Source organism: Rhododendron vialii, chromosome 1a (genome assembly GCF_030253575.1).
Source record: "Rhododendron vialii isolate Sample 1 chromosome 1a, ASM3025357v1".
NCBI lineage: Eukaryota > Viridiplantae > Streptophyta > Magnoliopsida > Ericales > Ericaceae > Rhododendron > Rhododendron vialii.
This window is the reverse complement of record NC_080557.1, coordinates 46,946,909-46,965,491: the sequence shown is the minus strand read 5'-3', so window position 1 is coordinate 46,965,491 and position 18,583 is coordinate 46,946,909. Positions and strand designations below refer to the sequence as shown.

General features: G+C 38.8%; 2 protein-coding genes across 3 annotated transcripts; one reads left to right on the top strand and one right to left on the bottom strand.

Moving 5' to 3' along the window:
* The first annotated feature begins 5,072 nt into the window (after positions 1-5,072).
* On the top strand, positions 5,073-13,657 carry LOC131297990 (protein NETWORKED 1D). Its single transcript, XM_058323241.1, has 5 exons — positions 5,073-5,371; positions 5,848-5,931; positions 6,027-6,298; positions 7,613-11,502; positions 12,206-13,657. The coding sequence occupies exons 3-5, from the start codon at positions 6,196-6,198 to the stop codon at positions 13,349-13,351; spliced, it is 5,139 nt and encodes a 1,712-aa protein (XP_058179224.1). The 5' UTR covers positions 5,073-5,371; positions 5,848-5,931; positions 6,027-6,195; the 3' UTR covers positions 13,352-13,657.
* Positions 13,658-13,871: 214 nt separating this feature from the next.
* LOC131297980 (protein ANTAGONIST OF LIKE HETEROCHROMATIN PROTEIN 1) lies at positions 13,872-16,598 on the bottom strand. Of its 2 annotated transcripts, XR_009190438.1 has the most exons (3): positions 16,260-16,598; positions 14,348-15,544; positions 13,872-14,244 (listed from the first exon to the last, which is right to left on the bottom strand). XR_009190438.1 is itself a non-coding variant. In XM_058323229.1 (2 exons), the coding sequence occupies exons 1-2, from the start codon at positions 16,408-16,410 to the stop codon at positions 14,490-14,492; spliced, it is 1,206 nt and encodes a 401-aa protein (XP_058179212.1). In that variant the 5' UTR covers positions 16,411-16,598; the 3' UTR covers positions 14,291-14,489. The 2 variants fall into 2 exon arrangements, 1 of the variants encoding a protein (XP_058179212.1); XM_058323229.1 differs by lacking the exon at positions 13,872-14,244 and having other exon boundaries at positions 14,291-15,544.
* Positions 16,599-18,583: the final 1,985 nt, after the last annotated feature.

The window sequence follows — 18,583 nt, the reverse complement described above, 5'->3', positions numbered from 1 at the left end:
AAAAAAAAAAAAACTTCTTTTAAAAGTGTTTTTCTTCGAAACATTGTTGAGAGAAAGAGAGAGAGAAGGTTTTGGTTATTGGCAAAAGATTCATAGTTTTGATTATCCAATGGCCAAAATTTGATGTGTTGCTAAGAAGTTGTTAAGTTTGATCGTTGGAATATTGTTTGAAAGATATACATGATTAACTAACTAAAACGAAAAACGTGTAATGCATGTTCACTTGTTAACATACGTAAGTAGTCGCTGTTGTACTTGCTCGGTCAGTTGCTCTAACCTTATGTGCCTTGGACACTATCACCAAATGCATAATCAATCTCTCGAAAGTTAAAGTACTTTAGTGAATATATATATATATATATATATATATATATATATATATATATATATATATATATATAATCACCTTGGATCGATGGTATAATGAGTCTTCATTAGTTATTACTCCACTACTTATTAGTCTCAAAATCAAATATGGCCTTTGTCTTCTTCATACCAAATTACGAAAACGAAAAAGTAATAAGGAAAATACATATGGATCGAGTATATTGATAGCTACTCAATTACCAAATGAAATGAAACTCTTCCTACGATTAGGCCCACCAACATGTATGCTTATGCCATCCCTTTCAATGGAGTAGGAAACAAAGAGGAAAATAGCCGAAGTTATTGGGTTGGGTTTTGGTAGGTGGTCAGGTGATGAGCTCTGAAGAAGGGCTAAATATAGTATATAGCTAGACTAGATTGGTCTTTTGAGCCCCTTAAAAAGCTTCCAAGGATAAATGAACCTTTTTATTGCCTCGTTAATGGGTTTGGTTTGGTGGGTGATGAGTTTTGAGCCTCCTTAAAAAGCTTTCGAGGATAAATGACACTCCCACTGGTCTTGGAGCACCGTCACTTGATGTCCCCACACCCTTCTTTATCACATATATTTTCGCGGGATTCGTACATATATTTTTCTTTTATTGCCTTTCTCTTCATCATTCATTCGTAGTGATTCCATGTTTCTCGCAACCACACCCACAAGGCCATTACTATCACCTTTGACTCCCTCGATCTATAGTTTGAGCGAAGAACAGTTTGGCCCGTCAACTTTGAAGAGGCCATTTGCGTCTCTTGTACTCCATTCGTAAATTAATTGGAATTTTCAAATTTGCTAAAGGAATACAACAGGGTCGCCTTGTGTGATCAGCTTCACTTTTTAAAAATACAAGAGTAAAGTGATAATTCTCCTCTTAAAATACAACTCCGTGTATTGAACGGTTTCAAATGTAACTGTGTCCGAAGTTGTGTTTGCGAAGTTGTGCGCATATTGCTCTATCACTTTATCCTCGACAAAACCATTTCAGTGCAATTTGGTTAACTAGCAAACAAAGCCTCACATAGTTTGCCAAAAATAAAAAGCCTCCACATAGGCTAGCCAGCTTTTCCTATAAAAATCAAACTCTATTATTGATTTGTTTGCCATTGTTACACCAGACAGTCCAACAATTCAATGCACCTTCTTATCATGTTCACCTATTGGGTCTTTTTCATACAAAGAGTCCAAAAAGAACACTAACGATTGAAAGCATATAATACCAAACCCTGTCAATATAGTCTTATTTGTTCCTAAATTAATAAAACATGGACAGACAAATGTTTTCTACTCCTACATACGTATCATTTTCCCAACCCATTTTCTCAAATTATTTTTCTTCGCAAACTCTATATCCAAAATGAGAATATTAGAAATACATTCGAATTGGTAGATTGAGAAATAGATGAGACAACCAGAAGAACCACATGCTTCAACTGAGTTCCTAGAAAAACGTGATGATCGATCTATCAGGACCGTTCACCGGCAACAAGATTGGAATCATAGATGGAGCAGAAACTGTCAGACCATAACAAAGCCCCGACAAAATTGCTCACTCTTTCTGAAAATTGCTCGTAGTATGAATTTTTTTTCCCATGGGCATTTTGGTCATTGTGTGAAGTCGAATAAGGCTGCTGAGTCATGATACACGGGGGTTCCTAATCGTGAGAAATTTTTCAGTACTGAGCGGGTATATCCCAAGTGATGCCCGTTCGGCACTCTAGAGCCGTTTGATGCACTTTTGGACGGTTCAGATTGAAATATTTTCTCTCCTCTCATCCCCCCTCTTTCTCTCTTTTTTTTTTCTCTTCAAATCCGAGCAGTCCAAAATCGCATCGGATGGTTCAAATGTACCGAATGAACACCACGTGATACCCACCCGCCACTGAAAATTACTCCCTAATCGTGGTGTAGTAGAATTTTTGTTAGGGTCCACACAGCCACCGCCAAAACCGACCCAACTCCCAAGTCTACTTTTCAAAGGCTGGCACAGCGTGTCAACTATGCCCACGTATTCATTCGTTTTTGAATACCAAACGTGGTGTGATTATTACGTAAGTGAATGCCATGATTTAATTTGGGAAAGGTTATTAAAGGCTGGGTTTCCCCTACCCATTTTTTCTCATTGGGTCGGTTTATGCACACCTTAACTAATTTATGAAGACCGTCAGAGATCCGCTGTACACTAGCGGAAACCTCACTTGAAATCGGAACAAATGCTATGTATGCCGACCTGAAGGAGTTAATAGCACCCGAGATGGTCAATACAGAGATCATTAACATGCCGTTCAAAAAAACAGAGATCATTAACATAATTTAATACCTGGAACATACTGGAAAATACAAAAATTCTAACAGCAGAGACGATTTGCAGAGAACCACGCAGAGAAAAACCCGTTTGGCTTCATTTCGGGTCCCGAAAAAATCTAGAAAAATATCCATAAATTTTTGAATATTATTTTTATGGGGCCCTGTAAAAAAATCAGCTCCAGCGGATATCGATAAGTATTACTTTTGGATTCGTAGGTCGCACCTACGAATCCAAAAGTAATACTTATCGATATCCGCTGGAGCTGATTTTTTTACAGGGCCCCATAAAAAATAATATTTAAAAATTTATGGATATTTTTCTAGATTTTTTCGGGACCCGAAATGAAGCCAAACGCCTTTTTCTATGCGTAGTTCTCTGCAAATCGTCTCTGCGGATAGCATCGCTGGAAATAACACCCGTATGTGGACGTTGACAATAGTCTAGAATGATTTCTTAAAACAGGAAATCGGTAACATAACGGTAGTATTAATTCCTTCCAGAGATTGTGGGACAGTATGGATTTTAGGCAGGGCCCTTTTCATCTTTTTTGTAGTATTTCTTTTTTCCTCACAGACAGGTGTTACTTAAAATTTTAGTTCCGTCTCTGAATATTAAAAAAAACTAAAACGCTATTTTCAAAAATAGTGATCGAGTCTTGAAATAAAAGCTTGAAAATCATCCTGACAGAGAGCCCTTGTAGAATATTTTTATCAAATTTTCTTGGTCGTGGCAAAAAAAAAATTTTAGCGAAAGATCATACCATTTATATTAAAACAAAAAGATTACAACTACAGTAACAATTATTCCAGAATAAAACAAAAATAAAACAAATAAACGAAGAAAAGCCACAACAAATCAGCACTGAGTCGAATCCATCAGACACATTCGTATAAGTGGAGGGTGGATCAGATCTAAGCGAGTAGATGGTCGTGGCAGAATTGGAATATGGGTACCTGGTAATTTGTGGATCCATTTATTGGATGATGATAGGACCAGGGCCAGCTCAAGATGATGCATCAAGTTTGTGTCTTACACCAGGGTAGCTGAAATTCAATGATACTTTTTGTCATTTTATTTGGGGTGGGCCTAAACTGTTTTATTTGTTTATTAAGCAGTTATTTAGGAGGGCCTTGGATTGGCTTTTGCCTTGATGATTTATTGTTTCTCTTTTTAACATATTTACCTAGCTTAAGTGTGTGTGTACGGCCTTACCGCACGGGACTCCCCTTTCCTGATCGAATTGCGACGATCCAAGCCGCTCAATGTTTTCAGAATATGATTTTAAGGGTCCCCGTTAGAAATCAGCAAAAAAAATAATAGGAAAGGGCTTGATCCGAGCAGTTTTTTACTGAACCGTTCAATAAAAAACTGTTCGGATCAAGTTCTTCCCGATCATTTTTTTTTCTGATTTCGTAAGGGTACCCTTAAAATCACGTTTTGATCACTTTGAGCGGCTCGGATCGTCGCAATTCGATTAGGAAAGGGGAGTCTCGCACGGTAAGACCGTGCAGAATCCCTTATAAGATCCGGACTCTATATATGCATGTGTGTGTATGTATACATATACATATACACCATTTCGCGTGGATTAATTTTAAAATTTGAAATTAAGTTGACTCACTTGTAATGGGAAAATAAAACTAACTTCCGTTTAAAAATTCGTTATCACTTCCACTGGGGGAAAATCAAATCTACCATCTTGCATTTTTTCAATTTATTGAATAAAAAAAGCAACATTCGTAATCAATACTTGAAAGTTCTGTATTAATCATATATTTTCTTCTTAAGATACTCTTAAAAACAACTTGTGTCCTAATCATATCGTCACACCTCTCAAAACATATTTTAAAAGCATTATGAGATTTTGTTTGTTAAAATAATGTTCCTTAGAAATTTGACCACCAACATTGGTGGGGGGCAGTCCAACCTCTGGAATTACCAACAGTTTCGATATTCTAACCAAGGGCAGACCTGTCTTTTCATCTTTTTCAGAAATAAATAAATAAAACACACATTGTACATTAACTACGAAATTCATGGGGCGACTATTTGCAGTCCCGTATTTTCTCCCTTAGTCCACTACATTTCAGTAAATAGTTGTTGAAAATCATACATAACATTTCGGTAAATAGCTGTTGAAAACAAAATTATATTTCGGTAACTACATGTCGAAAATATGTTCATCCTTCGGTAAACAACTGCCGAACATACATTTTCGGTAAATAGCTGTTAATTATATTTAGGTAATTGTATGCTGAAAATGTATCTCAATTTCGGTAACTAACTGTCGAGTATAATTAAAAAATTTAACGGGCTAAGAAAAAAATACGGGGCTGCGAATAGTCTCCTTCGAAATTTAATGATTCCATAAATCTCATTGGAGTTACTATTGGCAAAAAGATTTTGAGAGAGGCATTAGAAAGGAAATATGCTGTAATTAAGCCTGTTTTCTTTCCTTATTTTGTACTCCTACTTGTTTCTTTAGCCCTTCTTTCCCATTCGACAGTTCCACAAAGGCTCCTCCAACCTTGCTAGAACAGCACAGCATAGAACCCCAAAAAGATTCTACATATGGAGAGAGAAAGAAAGAGGGACTTTTTAGAGAGAGAAGTCAGATCCGTCAATGGGGTGATAAGAAAGGCAGAGCAGCTGGAGACGCTTCCTACAGCTGCAAATCAAATACCCAGTATTGATTTGTTCTGGTGAGTGCCAAAAAAAAGAAAAGAAAAAGAAAGACAGACTTTGTTCTGGTAGGCGTATTTCTATTTGCGTGTACATCAGTACATCTCTGTATATGTGTAGATACATGTATACATGCGTACTTTGCACGGTTTCTTGGTTCCTTCTCCTTTAGATTTACTTAATCACGGCTTTTGTCTTTTGGGTTTTGATTACTTTTTCATAATTCTTGTGGGTCTGTGATCTTATGAAGTATACTGTTTCACTTTTGCTTGATCGTACATAAGTCGTTTCTGCTGTTCAAAATACTCAATTTCCTATGAAGCATCTTGTTTTTTTTTGTTGTTGTAATTTCTAGAAATTCTGGGTGAATTCTGATCATCTGAACCCAGTATGTAGTCCAACGGTTAACGGTTGATCACATGGCAGAAAAGGAAAAAAGAAAAGAAATTCTGATTATATATAACCTTTTGTACTGATTTGTGGTGTGCTTGATCAGGTAACTTATTGACTAATCTGTGAACTGAAGGCAACAACTCTTTGGTAGTACGTGATTTCTGCTTTTGGTTTTGGTTTCTGTTAGGTAATTTGCACACTGAATTATGCTCTTTCTATCATGGTCTCTATATGTCTCTCTATGGATTTCTGGAACTGATTTTTGTTAAATATTTTTACTAGGTAAAAGGAGGGGAGCTTGAAAACTTGATTCTGTTCAGTAATTGGCAGTTGGGTTGTCAAAGCATTTTTAGACATCTGGTGGTAGTTGGGTCAGTTACTTGGGTTCTGTATTGGTGAATTGAGCTTTCGCGCGGTTGGTATTCGAGGTTTACAGCATCTGTTTGGAGTCATGGCATCCTTCAAACATCCGGAATCTAGACGCATGTATTCTTGGTGGTGGGATAGCCACATAAGCCCCAAAAATTCGAAATGGCTTCAGGAGAATCTTACAGGTATAGCTTTCTGTCCAGATTCAGGTTATTGAAAGATGATTTCATAGTTGAAATGGTTTTTGTGGGATTTATAGTTGTTTGAAAGGAGGCATCTGGCAAGCTGCGAATTTCATCTTCTTCTTTTTTTTTGTTTTTCGTAGGATTTTGGTTCTTATAGCACATGATGTGTCTGTTCACTATACTCAAATGATTATGTTCATTTCAAATGTATTATATGAATATCTAGCTAAATCATGATGGCAGATGCTTACATTAAACATTGCTCTTTCTGTCCACGAATCTCACATGATTATTGATTGTGTGCAATCTGTCATATCTAGCTAAACCATGATGACAGCGGCTTACGTTGCACACTCATTCAGTGACCTATTTGCTTAGTTCTACCTCTAAGCATTGTCTCAACATGTGATACAATTGATGCGCCTGTGCAAAATGTTGTTTATACGTGTACCAAGAAGTATAAAAATTGTTTCTGTAGATCTTCTTCTAAAAATGTGATTTATAGCCTATAGATGCATACTTACATGATGTTATTTGTAGAACAGCTAGTAAATCCAACCAAGATTATTCCCAAATTGCTTTAACTTTAATTGACTATTATCTGGAAGACTAGCAGTAATTTGTGTAATATCAAAATCAGTGCTGGCTAGTATGTACCAAAGATAATCAGGGATGGAAGTGGTGTAGTGCTATAAAAGAACTAATTGAACCGGAGGTGATTATTTGGTCTCACTGTGTGGTTGCCTGAGTACAAGTTTGAATTCCTTTGCCCTAGATAAGGAAAAGCTGATACCTTAATAGTATCTTTTAAGTGTCACACTGAATTTTGATCCTGTACTACAAATTTGTCAGCCTCTTAGTGTGGGACTTACTAGCTTGGCATCCAGATGTGACCTGTCGTTGCTTCATCATTATGGATTTCGATCCTGTGGTTGCACCATCAGATGTGACCTTATTTCAAATGTTTTCAGTTCAACCTTACTTAAACCAATAATGCTATCTAAATGGATAAAAAAAGTTGTGATAAACTATGTTCGTTCTGGTGAATTGTCTATGGCTAATATTTTGTTGACTGATATGATACTTCAATTTGTCTGACTGATGACATTGTCAGACCACATGTAATGTAGTAACTGGAATTGAGATTTCCTGTTGCGTAGTTTCTAGGATATGTGGGAGTTTTTTTTTTCCATCTCCATGTTTTCCAAGTCATGCCTCACAATTTTGCAATCTTGCAATTCATTCATTTTGTATTGTTTTCCTTCACCATGCTGTGATCCCTCTAAATAGTTTCTTGATTTTTGGTTTGTACAGATATGGATGCCAAAGTGAAAGCTATGATCAAACTTATTGAAGAGGATGCTGATTCCTTTGCAAGGAGGGCGGAGATGTACTACAAGAAACGTCCAGAGCTTATGAAACTGGTTGAAGAATTCTACAGAGCATATCGTGCATTGGCTGAAAGATACGATAATGCAACTGGGGTGCTTCGGCAGGCCCACAGGACTATGGCAGAAGTGTTTCCAAATCAAGGCCCGTTTGATGATTCTGAGACGGATCCCCGTACGCCTGATATGCCACCCCCAATGCATGCATTTTTTGATCCTGATGATCTCCATAAGGATGCTTCAGGACTGACTCCATCTCCTTTTCATGCTCTAAAGAAGAACGGGGCTTTCACTGATGAATCCGATTCAGTACGGAATAGAAAGGGTTTGAAACAGTTCAATGACATATTTGGGTCTGGAAGGGTGAGAAAAGGACTCAATTTTCATGAGGCAGAAGAAACAATGACCCAAAATCGAGACTTTTCTGAGTCTGTGCCGGTGGGGAAATGTGAGAAGGAAATTCAAGCATTAAAGGAAACCCTTGCCAAATTAGAAGCTGAAAAGGATGCTGGGTTAGCTCATTACCAACAGAGTTTGGAGAAATTGTCTGAGCTAGAGTCCAATATATCTCGTGCGCATGAGGATTCTAAAGCGCTTAATGAACGAGCAAACATAGCCGAAGGTGAAGTTCAAACATTGAAGGAAGCTCTTGCTAAATTAGAAGCTGAAAAAGAAGCTAGCCTCGCTCAGTACCAGCAGTGTTTAGAAAGAATTGCCAATCTGGAAAACATTCTTTCTCATGCCAAAGAAGATGCAGGGGAGCTCAAAGAGAGGGCCCTCAAAGCTGAAAACGAAGCTCAAGCCCTAAAGCAAGACCTTGACCAACAAAAACAATCTTTGGAGACGATTTCGAGTTTGGAGAACAAGTTACTGCTTGCCGACGAGGATGCTAAAAGGCTTTGTGAAAGAGCTAACAAAGCTGAAATGGAAGTAGAAACCATAAAGCAAGCTCTTGTGAAGTTGACTGAAGAGAAGGAATCTGCTGCTATTCAGTACCAGAAGTGCTTGGAGACTATTTCAAGTCTAGAGAGTAAAATCATTTTCGCTCAAGAGGAGGCAAAAAGGCTTAATGGGGAAATAGAAAGTGGGGTTGCTAAGTTGAAGGGTGCAGAAGAACAATGTGCTCTGTTGGAAAGATCGAATCAGTCTCTTCACTCCGAGTTGGAATCTTTGGTCGTGAAAGTGAATGGTCAAAGCGAAGAACTTATGGAGAAGCAGAAGGAGTTAGGAAGATTGTGGGCATGCTTGCAAGAAGAGCGATTGCGGTTTGTGGAGGCTGAAACTGCTTTCCAAACTTTACAGCATTTGCACTGTCAAACTCAGGAAGACTTGAGGACTCTGGCTGCCGAGCTCCAGAATGGGGCCCTACTCTTGAGGGATGCTGAAACTCATAATTGCAGTTTGAAGGATGAAACCATGAAGCTTAAGGAGGAGAACAAGAGCCTCAATGAGATTAACTTGTCTTCAACAATGTCGATAAAAGATATGCAAAATGAGATATTTGGCTTGAGGGATACCCAAGGGAAACTCCAAGAGGAGGTTGAGCTCCGGGTGGATCAAAGGAATGCTCTTCAACAAGAGATTTACTGTCTTAAGGAGGAATTGAAGGAGCTGAACTGGAATCACCAGGCTACGATGGACCAGGTTAAGGCAGTAGGCTTCAGCACAGAGAATTTTGAATCATCAGTTAAGGAGCTGCAGGGCGAGAATGCGAGCCTGAAGGAAAAATGGGAGATAGAAAGAAGTGAGAAAGTAGCCCTTTTGGAGAAGTTGGAAGTCATGGAACAGCTTATTGAGAAAAATGCCCTTTTGGAGAAGTCACTTTCAGATGCTTGTGCTGAGTTAGAAATGGCTAAAAGCAAGATAATTGCACTGGAAGAGTCCTTGCAATCTCTTCTGGAAGAAAAATCTAATCTTGTTTCTGAGAAGGCAACTGTAATGACTCAGTTACAGATGACAACTGGGAATTTGGGGAAACTCTCTGATGAAAACACCTTTCTGGGGAATTCCCTTTCGGATGCACAAGATGAACTTGAAGGGTTGAAGATAAGATCAAAAAGCGTGGAAGATTCATGCCAGTTGCTTGAAAATGAGAAGTCTGGTCTTATTCATGAGAAGGTTACCTTAGTTTCTCAGGTGGAAATGACTCGGCTAAGATTAGAAGACCTTGACAAAAGATATAGAGAATTAGAAGAAAAATACTCAGCTCTGGAGGAAGAGAAAGAGTCCAAACTTCGTGAAATAGAAGAACTACGTGTTTCCTTGGATTTGGAAAAGCAAGAAAATTTGAGTTTTGCCCAAATGAGTGAGACACAGTTGGCTTTTATGACAAACCAGATATGTCTCTTACAAGAAGAAGGTCACAGCAGGAGGAGAGATTTCGAAGAAGAGCTAGATAAATCCATGAAATACCAGCTTGAGATTTTCATTTTGCAGAGATGCGTACGTGATCTGGAACAAAAGAGCCAGTCTCTGTCAATTGAGTTTCAGAAGCTCCTGGAGGAATCCAAATTGTCAGAAAAGCTGATCTCTGAATTAGAGCGTGAGAATCTTGAGCAACAGGTGGAAGTGAAATCCTTGTCTGATCAAACCAGTAGATTTAGGATTGGGATGTTTGAGCTGTTGAGAGCTTTCGACATTCATCTAGATCATGGGTGTGAAGATAAGATTGGGAAGGACCAAACTTATTGGAACCACATGCTAAGCAAACTTGAAGATACAAAGAATGAAAATCAACAGCTGGCGATTGAGATGTCGGTTCTTGTAACGGTGCTTGGGCATCTAAAATTGGAAGCAACAACCCTTGAAACGGAAAGAAACTGGCTTGATAAGGAACTTGGAATCAAGAATGAACAGTTGTCTGCATTGCAGTTTGAGGCAAACAAGCTTCTTGAAATGAATGAAGAACTTCGATTAAGACTGAGGGAGAGGGACCAAAAAGAGGAAGTACTAACAACTGAGCTAGAGAATCTTCATGGGGAGTTCTCAGATATGCATGGGGCTTGCCAGAATTTACAGAAGGAGAACTTAAATGCACTTGAAGAAAAGAGAACCTTGACAAAGGAACTCTCGAACTTGGAGGGGAAAAATCGTACTCTTGAAGGGGAAAATTTTTCTATCATTGGTGAGATATTGTCTCTGAGCACCCTCTCTTTGATTTTCCAGAATGTTATTAATGAGAAATCTCTTGAACTGAAAGAGGTTGGTGAAGATCTAGACAAACTTCATGGTGTCAATAGTGCCCTTGAGGCCAATCTGAGAACAATAGGAGGAAAATTGGTAGAGGTGGAAAATGAAAATTTTCATCTGAAGGAGCGGTTGAAGAACTCGGAGGATGAGTTGAGAACAGTTAGATTTGTCAGTGCTCAGTTGAATGATGAAATTGCAAGTGGCAAGAATCTGTTGAGTCAAAAGGATGTCAAACTTTTCGAAGCAGAATGCAAGCTTACTGCCATGGAAAACGAGAAATCTGAGTTGCAAAAAGTAGTGGAGGATATGAAAATGGAACATGATGAGGTCACAAAGTGTTTTGGTGAAGTGCAGATCTCCACTGTCTTGCTGGCTGTGTTAGAAGGAAAGGTTGTTGAGCTCACTGAAGCATGCAAAAGCCTTGAAGATGGAACTGCTTCCAAAGATGCGCACATAGAACTGCTTGAAGAAAGAAAGAGCACTTTGGAAGGTGAAAATGGAGTGCTTAAAGCTCAGTTGGCTGCATATGCCCCTGCCATCAATTCTTTGAAGGATTGCATATCTTCCCTGGAGAACCTTGTCTGTTTGCATAGAGAGCTTCAGGAGACCAACGACGAGAAAGTTAAGGTACACTGTTGATTCGTATGAATATTTGAATTTAACTGACGCATTAAATCTACAAGGGCAACTGCTGCTTGTGGCATCTTTCCTCACTATTGGGTCTTTTGTCTTTTACTTCTTTGTTGACAACCAATTTGTATGTCTGAGTATGCATTTCTGTAATCTTCTACCTTGAACCTCCTTCAAAAAGCTGTAGTTGACTAGTTGTATAGGTTGTGTTGATATTTTGGTCGGCAGGTTGCCAGAGAAATAGTGTCTTTTGGAGCCATACCACTGGTCGGTTGGTCATGTCATCGAGCCTAAAATCCCAAGCACTCTTTCTAGTTGTTTGAGTTTTGGCATATGAATTCCTTGCATAGTTACATGCCTGGTTCCATGTAAGTTCCTTTAGACATAGCTAGTCTATTGACTTTTAAATTAAAATAATTCGTTAGAGAGTTCAACATCAGTGAAGTTGCACATGCTAGTACAAAGATTGCGCATTTTGGACCAAGGAATATGCCAACAGTTTTATGATTTACTCGAGTCTAATCCAGTACCTAGATAAATCCCAGAGCATAAAACGTGTGTATGCTAAACCATTTACACACTAGTGATTGCTTAGTTTCTCACTTTCTGGCTTCAGCCATCCATTGTAAGCCAAAAAGGTAGTCGAGATAATTTTCTGGTCTAACTGCTGCAAGTAATTTTTCGAACTTCTTTCTTCCAGGATACTGAATTGGCGAGCCATCATCATGTTGAATACGGTGAACAATTGAGTGCAGATCAAAAGATTCCAGATGAATTGTCAGAGTTTCTGGGTTTGCAAAAAAGGGTCAAAGTTGTTGAGAAAGCACTGATTGCAATAGAAAAGCTCGTGACAAAGGAAAACATCAGCGCTAATACCAAGCTAGAGGCTGCAATGAGACAGATTGAAGAGTTAAAATTGAAAGGTGGCTCAAACCCAGAAAATGTCAAGCGACCACATGAGATCTCTGAATCGGAGAATGGACTTCTGACAAAGGACATTGTACTCGATCAGATATCCGAATGTTCATCCTATGGGGTAAGCAAGAGAGAGAGGCTCAATGCTGGTAGTCAGAAGCTTGGGTCATGGGATAATGCTGATAGTCAGAGGTCTGATAGTCAGAGGTTCGAGTCATGGGATGCTGCTGATGAGGATGGAAGCATTGATCTTACCGTTGGGAAGGGAAAGCAAGAGAAGGGTAAAAAAGTCAATTCAGAAATAATGGTTGAAAAGGAGTTGGGTGTGGACAAATTAGAGATTGCAAGGACGTTTTCGCAGCCCCGTCGAGAAATTAACAAGACCAAGGTGTTGGAAAGGCTTAATTCTGATGTGCAGAGATTGACAAACCTTCAAATCACAGTACAAGATTTGAAGAGGAAAATGGAGATTACTGAGAAGGGCAAAAAGGGAAAGGAGGGTAAGGATACCGTCGATCGTGATACACTGAAGGAGCAGCTGGTAGAAGCTGAGGAGGCCATAATGAAGTTTTTCGATCTTAATGGGAAATTGATGAAGAGTGTTGAAGACGGATTCTTTTCTGCTGCTGATGCTAAACCTGGGATGGACTCAGAAGAGAGTGGAAATGCCAGGAGGAGGAGGATTTCAGAACAAGCGCGAAGAGTGTCTGAGAAAATTGGGCGGTTGCAGTTGGAAGTACAGAAAATACAGTTTGTTTTGCTGAAACTTGATGATGAAAGCGAAAAGGAGCTCAAAGCAAAGGCTAGAATCGCGGAAGCAAAGAGAAGGATTCTGCTACGCGACTATTTATACGGTGGTGGGAGAAACATCAACAAGAAAAAGCGATCGGCTTTTTGTGCTTGTGTCCAGCCTTCAACGAGGGGAGACTGAGTTATTATATATATCTTCCCGGCACAACAGTAGAGCTCTTCTTTTTTCTTTTCTTTTTTCGTGTTGTGTATAATGTTCCCTCTAGAGTTATTTCAAGACTTAATACTATGGGTTTTTTTGGTTTGATCGCAGGATTTTGTCTTTCTATAGTTCAGGGAAACTGCTGTATATGTCAGGCCCTATCTATCATAAGAAGCTTCTCTTGAGGAGAGCTTGTTTCCTTTTGTTTTTTGTAGTTTACGATAATAATTTTGATCTTGTCTGGGAACTCTGCTTCGTCATAAATCAATCCTTTTTCTGCTACAATTTTAAGAATCTTGTTCTTACTTCTTACCGGTTTCGTATGCTGCATTTTGTTACATTCAAGTCGGAATGACAATTTGCCATAGGGACTAAAGCGTGCCAAAAAGTGAAAGCCCCCTCTCAATTATTAAGCAAAGTCATTCGAGTGGTATTGATTTTATTGAACCTTCACATCAAGCTAAATTCAGAATCTCCATGGGCAGAAGAAACATGCTGATTTTGGCAGTAGGGCAATATCAGTGTAAATTACCAAACCAATCCCAATTCTTCCAAAACCCCAGTTCAGGAATATTAGCTCCACAATCAAAGGTTACAGGAGTGTATCAAAAACCAAGGGAAATAGGTTGGCCAAATTAACATAGGCCTGGCAATTGTCTCCTGAAAAGAACAAAGACCACGCCTCTATACGAACTGCAGATTGTTTCCTGTGCCAGCACCTGACATAGACTCCTGTTTATCGGGAGCAGGCATCTGGGAATAGAATATCGGTTCTTGGTCTTTTGGACAAAAACACCAGATACAGCTCCTGCATCAACTCTTGAGGATCTAACTGTTTTGCTAGGGCTTCTCTGTCACATTGTCAACAAAACCTACCAACCAAGAATGCGATAAAATTTCAGCCAAAAACTAGCAATCTGTAAAATAAACCACAATTCACATTAAAACCAGCAGATCAAATGATGGTTTGGTTACCAAGACTAGCGACTTTTTCAAATTTCATCAAATCCAACATGAAAGCACAGTTTATATTACAGTTGAAGAACGATGATCTGACTGAAAACTAAGCTAGACCAAAATGACCGCAATTGGCCTTGAAAGTCCAATGGGAAGCAAACTAATTGGGCAGAGCATTCTGTTTGCTAAGCTGCAAGTGTTTAACCAAGTCTTCCCTCTTGGTTTTCCCCAATGGATCAACTTGCTTACAGCACTGTTCGACATAGCCCGAATCATGGTGACCAGATAAGGCAACATCTGCACGTAAATTGTCTCCACTGTCGATAATAATATTGTGAAGTAAACAACAGACCAAGATAACACTCGGCAATTTCTGCTTATCTGGTCTCCACATAACCTTACTAAGGATTCTCCAACTTCCCTTTAACTGTGACAATGCTTTCACTGCAAGCGACCTAGCAGCCTCATGCATTCTATTGAAATCCGATACCTCGGTTGAGACGTCACCACTTTCATAAGGTGTAATGAGCCATGGAAGAAGAGGGTAATTAACTCCACCCACAATATATTCTTTAATCTGTGCTCCGTCGGGAGTCGTTATTGCATTTCCATTCAAGCGATGGCCACCATCACAGAGTTTGTAAAATCCCGAAAACTTCAGTAGTCTAGAAATAGGCATACCCCCAGGCCAACCAGTCACAATATCAAGAAATCTCATATCACCATCAACTATTCCTTGCAAAAACATGCTGTAGTTTTTCTCCTGGTCACACCAGTCATCTGAAGTTTCAACTGCTGGAAGGGTCATGACAATATGGGTTGCATCTATGGCCCCACAACAACTGGGCAATCCAAAAGATGCCTTAAATTTGGACTTAATTTCCTCCATTCTAACAGGATCAGGCCACTTGAGATGGTGCTTGGCACGCTCTTCTAACGCTTCAATGAATCGCCAAGTTACCTGGGATACTGTGGACTGGCCAACTCCAAAGGAGGCTCCCACTGAAACTTGGGACTCCCCAGAGGCCAACCTTCGTAGGGCAATAGCAACTTGTTTCTCAACACTGAGCAGCCTCCCCTCAATGTTGATGAGACCAGAAGGCGGTCTCGAAATAAGATCTTCTCGGACAAGTGAACATATGTAATCAAATGTTTTCTTCGATATGCGAAAGAAATATTTGAATCCTTCTGCCTCATCAAAAGGTACTGGTGACTCTGCAAATTCAATTCGCACAAATAAGGAAAAACTGTAAATACGATCCTATGCACACAGCTACAAAGGCATACATAGAGCTATTAAACCACAGAAAATGGACAAGAAATGTCAGAGTATGGACAAAATATGCTATGGCTATAGCCACACTAGGTTGAATCTACACTTTTTCGGATGCTTTTCTGCATTTGAATTCTGGGTATAGGAACCTCATCAATCAATCTATCTATTTTGTCTGTCTGTCTATCCATCTATTTGGTCTGTTCGTCTACATATCTACACAGATAAACAAGATGTCCTTGCCGTTTCTTCAATAATAAAAATCTGAGTAACGTTAAAATCTATTAAAAACGAGAGAGAGTTCCAGAAGAAACAAATGTGAACTAGCTAAAAATCAAGATCATAAGCAAGTCATGATCTGCTTTTGATGACTCAAGTGTCCAGACCTACGCGCACCTCACTGATTCTGGGCTAGCCTAATCCCGGGATCAATTCCACCGTCTACTAGCGGGAGCCCAATTAAAGCTGGTCACCCATAAGAGTTTGATAGCTATCAAGAGTTTGCTCAAATAAAACCCAATAGAAAGAGAACGAATTATAATGAAACCCTAGAACTAAACTCAGAGACCCAACATGAATAAATGCAAAAATACAAGCACATACGAAGTTTATCCAATTAACTACGAAATGAAACAAGAAAGAAGGGAGAAAGAGAACCTAAGGTTGGAGAGTTCTTGTGCCAAAAACTATCCCACCAGTCGGAGTCATTGGCTGCTTTACTGTCAGTGGGAACTACGCTTACGCTTCTCCGTTTCTTCAGTTTCTTGGCATCCCGTTTCGATTTCTTTATCTTCTTCAGAGGAGGCATTGAGCACAAGACAGATTCTCAGCTCGTTCGTTTGGTGGGAAAATTTCTTTCGCATCAGTTTCTTTTGCAGGAAAGAAAGTGAAGTTTACGGTGCCAGATTGCAATTTTAGTGAGATCGAGGGCTTCCAAACCAACTTTTACAAAATTAATTTTCAGAAAAATGATTTTTAGATGTTTATCTCCAATTATTTTGCAAGAATAGGTTTATTTTTATTTTTTTTTGTCTATCTCCGTATATTTTGGCAAAAATTCTACAACCACACAAACACTTTTACACATACACTTATATTCATGTTGAGACCCACACATTTCACTACTCAACATTTCATCGTCTGTTTCGGTAATCAATAGTCCGAATTTTAAAAAAATTCTACCTGAAAGAGTTTTTTTTTTTTTAAATTTGAACCGTCCAAAACATTTTGAACGGTAAAAATTAAGAGTGGCGGGGGAGCGGTAAATGTTGAGCGCGTAGACTTTTTGCACACACACGCTACACCGGATAGTGTGGAGCCCCCAAACGAATGTGAATGTCTGTATATTGTGTTTGTGACTTTGTGTAAGTGTTTTTGGTTGTGAGAGAGTTGTTATTTTGAACCCATTTCGATTGTTGTAACTTAAACGGGAAATGTCTGGCCGGTCCTATTTTTTGCTTGGAGTTCCATGCAAATTCCTTTTTTTTGTAAAGCTATCCCATCCAATCCCTTTTTAAAGAAACTTTTACTATTTTACCCTTGTTACTTTTCAACACTCTCAGAATTCACACCCATTTTAAAAATTCATACCCATTTGCAGAATTCATACCCCCCGAATTCACAATTATTTGTAAGAATTCACACCCTTTTGCACTATTCACACTCCTAGAATTCACACCATGCAGAATGGTGTGAATTTTTTGGGTGTATGAATTCTGTATTTTTCGAAGGTGTGAGTTCTATTTGGGTGTGAATTCTGTCTTTTTCGAACGTGTGAATTCTGTCATTTAGACAATTCACACCTCTATGCAGAATTCACACCCCTAGAAGTATTAAGTAAAATTAGGGTTTCTCGAAGTTCGGAAACAACAATTCGAAATCAAAGAAACACAAACACAAAACCTAAAATGCTCAAAATAGACAATTAAGATTTCAATAAATTTATGCAAATTCCAGGGCAAAATTAGGGTTTCCCAAAGTTGGTCGAAATTAGAGTTTTCGATAAACACGATGAATCAAAGCAACATGCAAAATCACAAGAAAAAAACTACGCTCAAAATGGGGATTTAAAAAAAAAAAAAACTCAGATGAATTCATGCAAGTTCAAGGAATCACTCAAAATTAAGGGTCACGGAGTTGGAAAACAACAATTCAAAAGCAACGAAACACAAACAATCACAAACACATAACCTAAAATGCCTAAACTAGACAAAAATGAAAATTTCGATAAATCCATGCAAATTCAAGATTTGGGAGGGGGTGAGAGGTTTTGGATGGGGGAATAAACCGCAGGGGATGATTCCTCGTGAAGCGAGCTTAATTGCGAGTTGACAATGTCGGTAGTGTTTCAATTGAGAATTAAGTTGGACCCATTTTCAACCCATCTAGATCCATAAAATCAATGGGTTTACTAAGTTGACCCAATTGGAAATCATACGTATTTAAATATAGTTGGGTTTGGGTTGATTATAAATTGGGTTTGGGGGGGTCCATCAAATTGGGTCCAAATTGCCACCTCTACCCATAGAGAAAATGACAGCCCATGACGTATTTTGATAATTAATACCTGCTAATGACATTTTTAGCATTAAAAAATATTCTCAGCATATTTTTGACGGGTATTAACTATCAAAACACATCATTGGCCATCATTTTCCCCCTAGCCAAAATGCATAAATTAACAAAATTCAGGGGAATAGAAAGAGTGGGTTGTGAATCCAGGCTTTGCTGGTTCAGCCCAAGCTCCAGCTATCAGGCTTTCACCTCCTTTATTCTTGGGCCTTGGTTTCCCTTTGTGGTTTTTTTTCCCCCGGATTTCAAGTTCGAAACATCTCAGGTATTATCAACTCTTTTGGAGTCAGTTACAACTCTTCTCCGGCTTTAATTCAGTAGTGCGCGTAAACTTGCTCGGACACCCTAATTATCAAAAAAATATTATTATTTCGTAGTGTCAATTTGTTTAACGAATTACTTAATCTGTG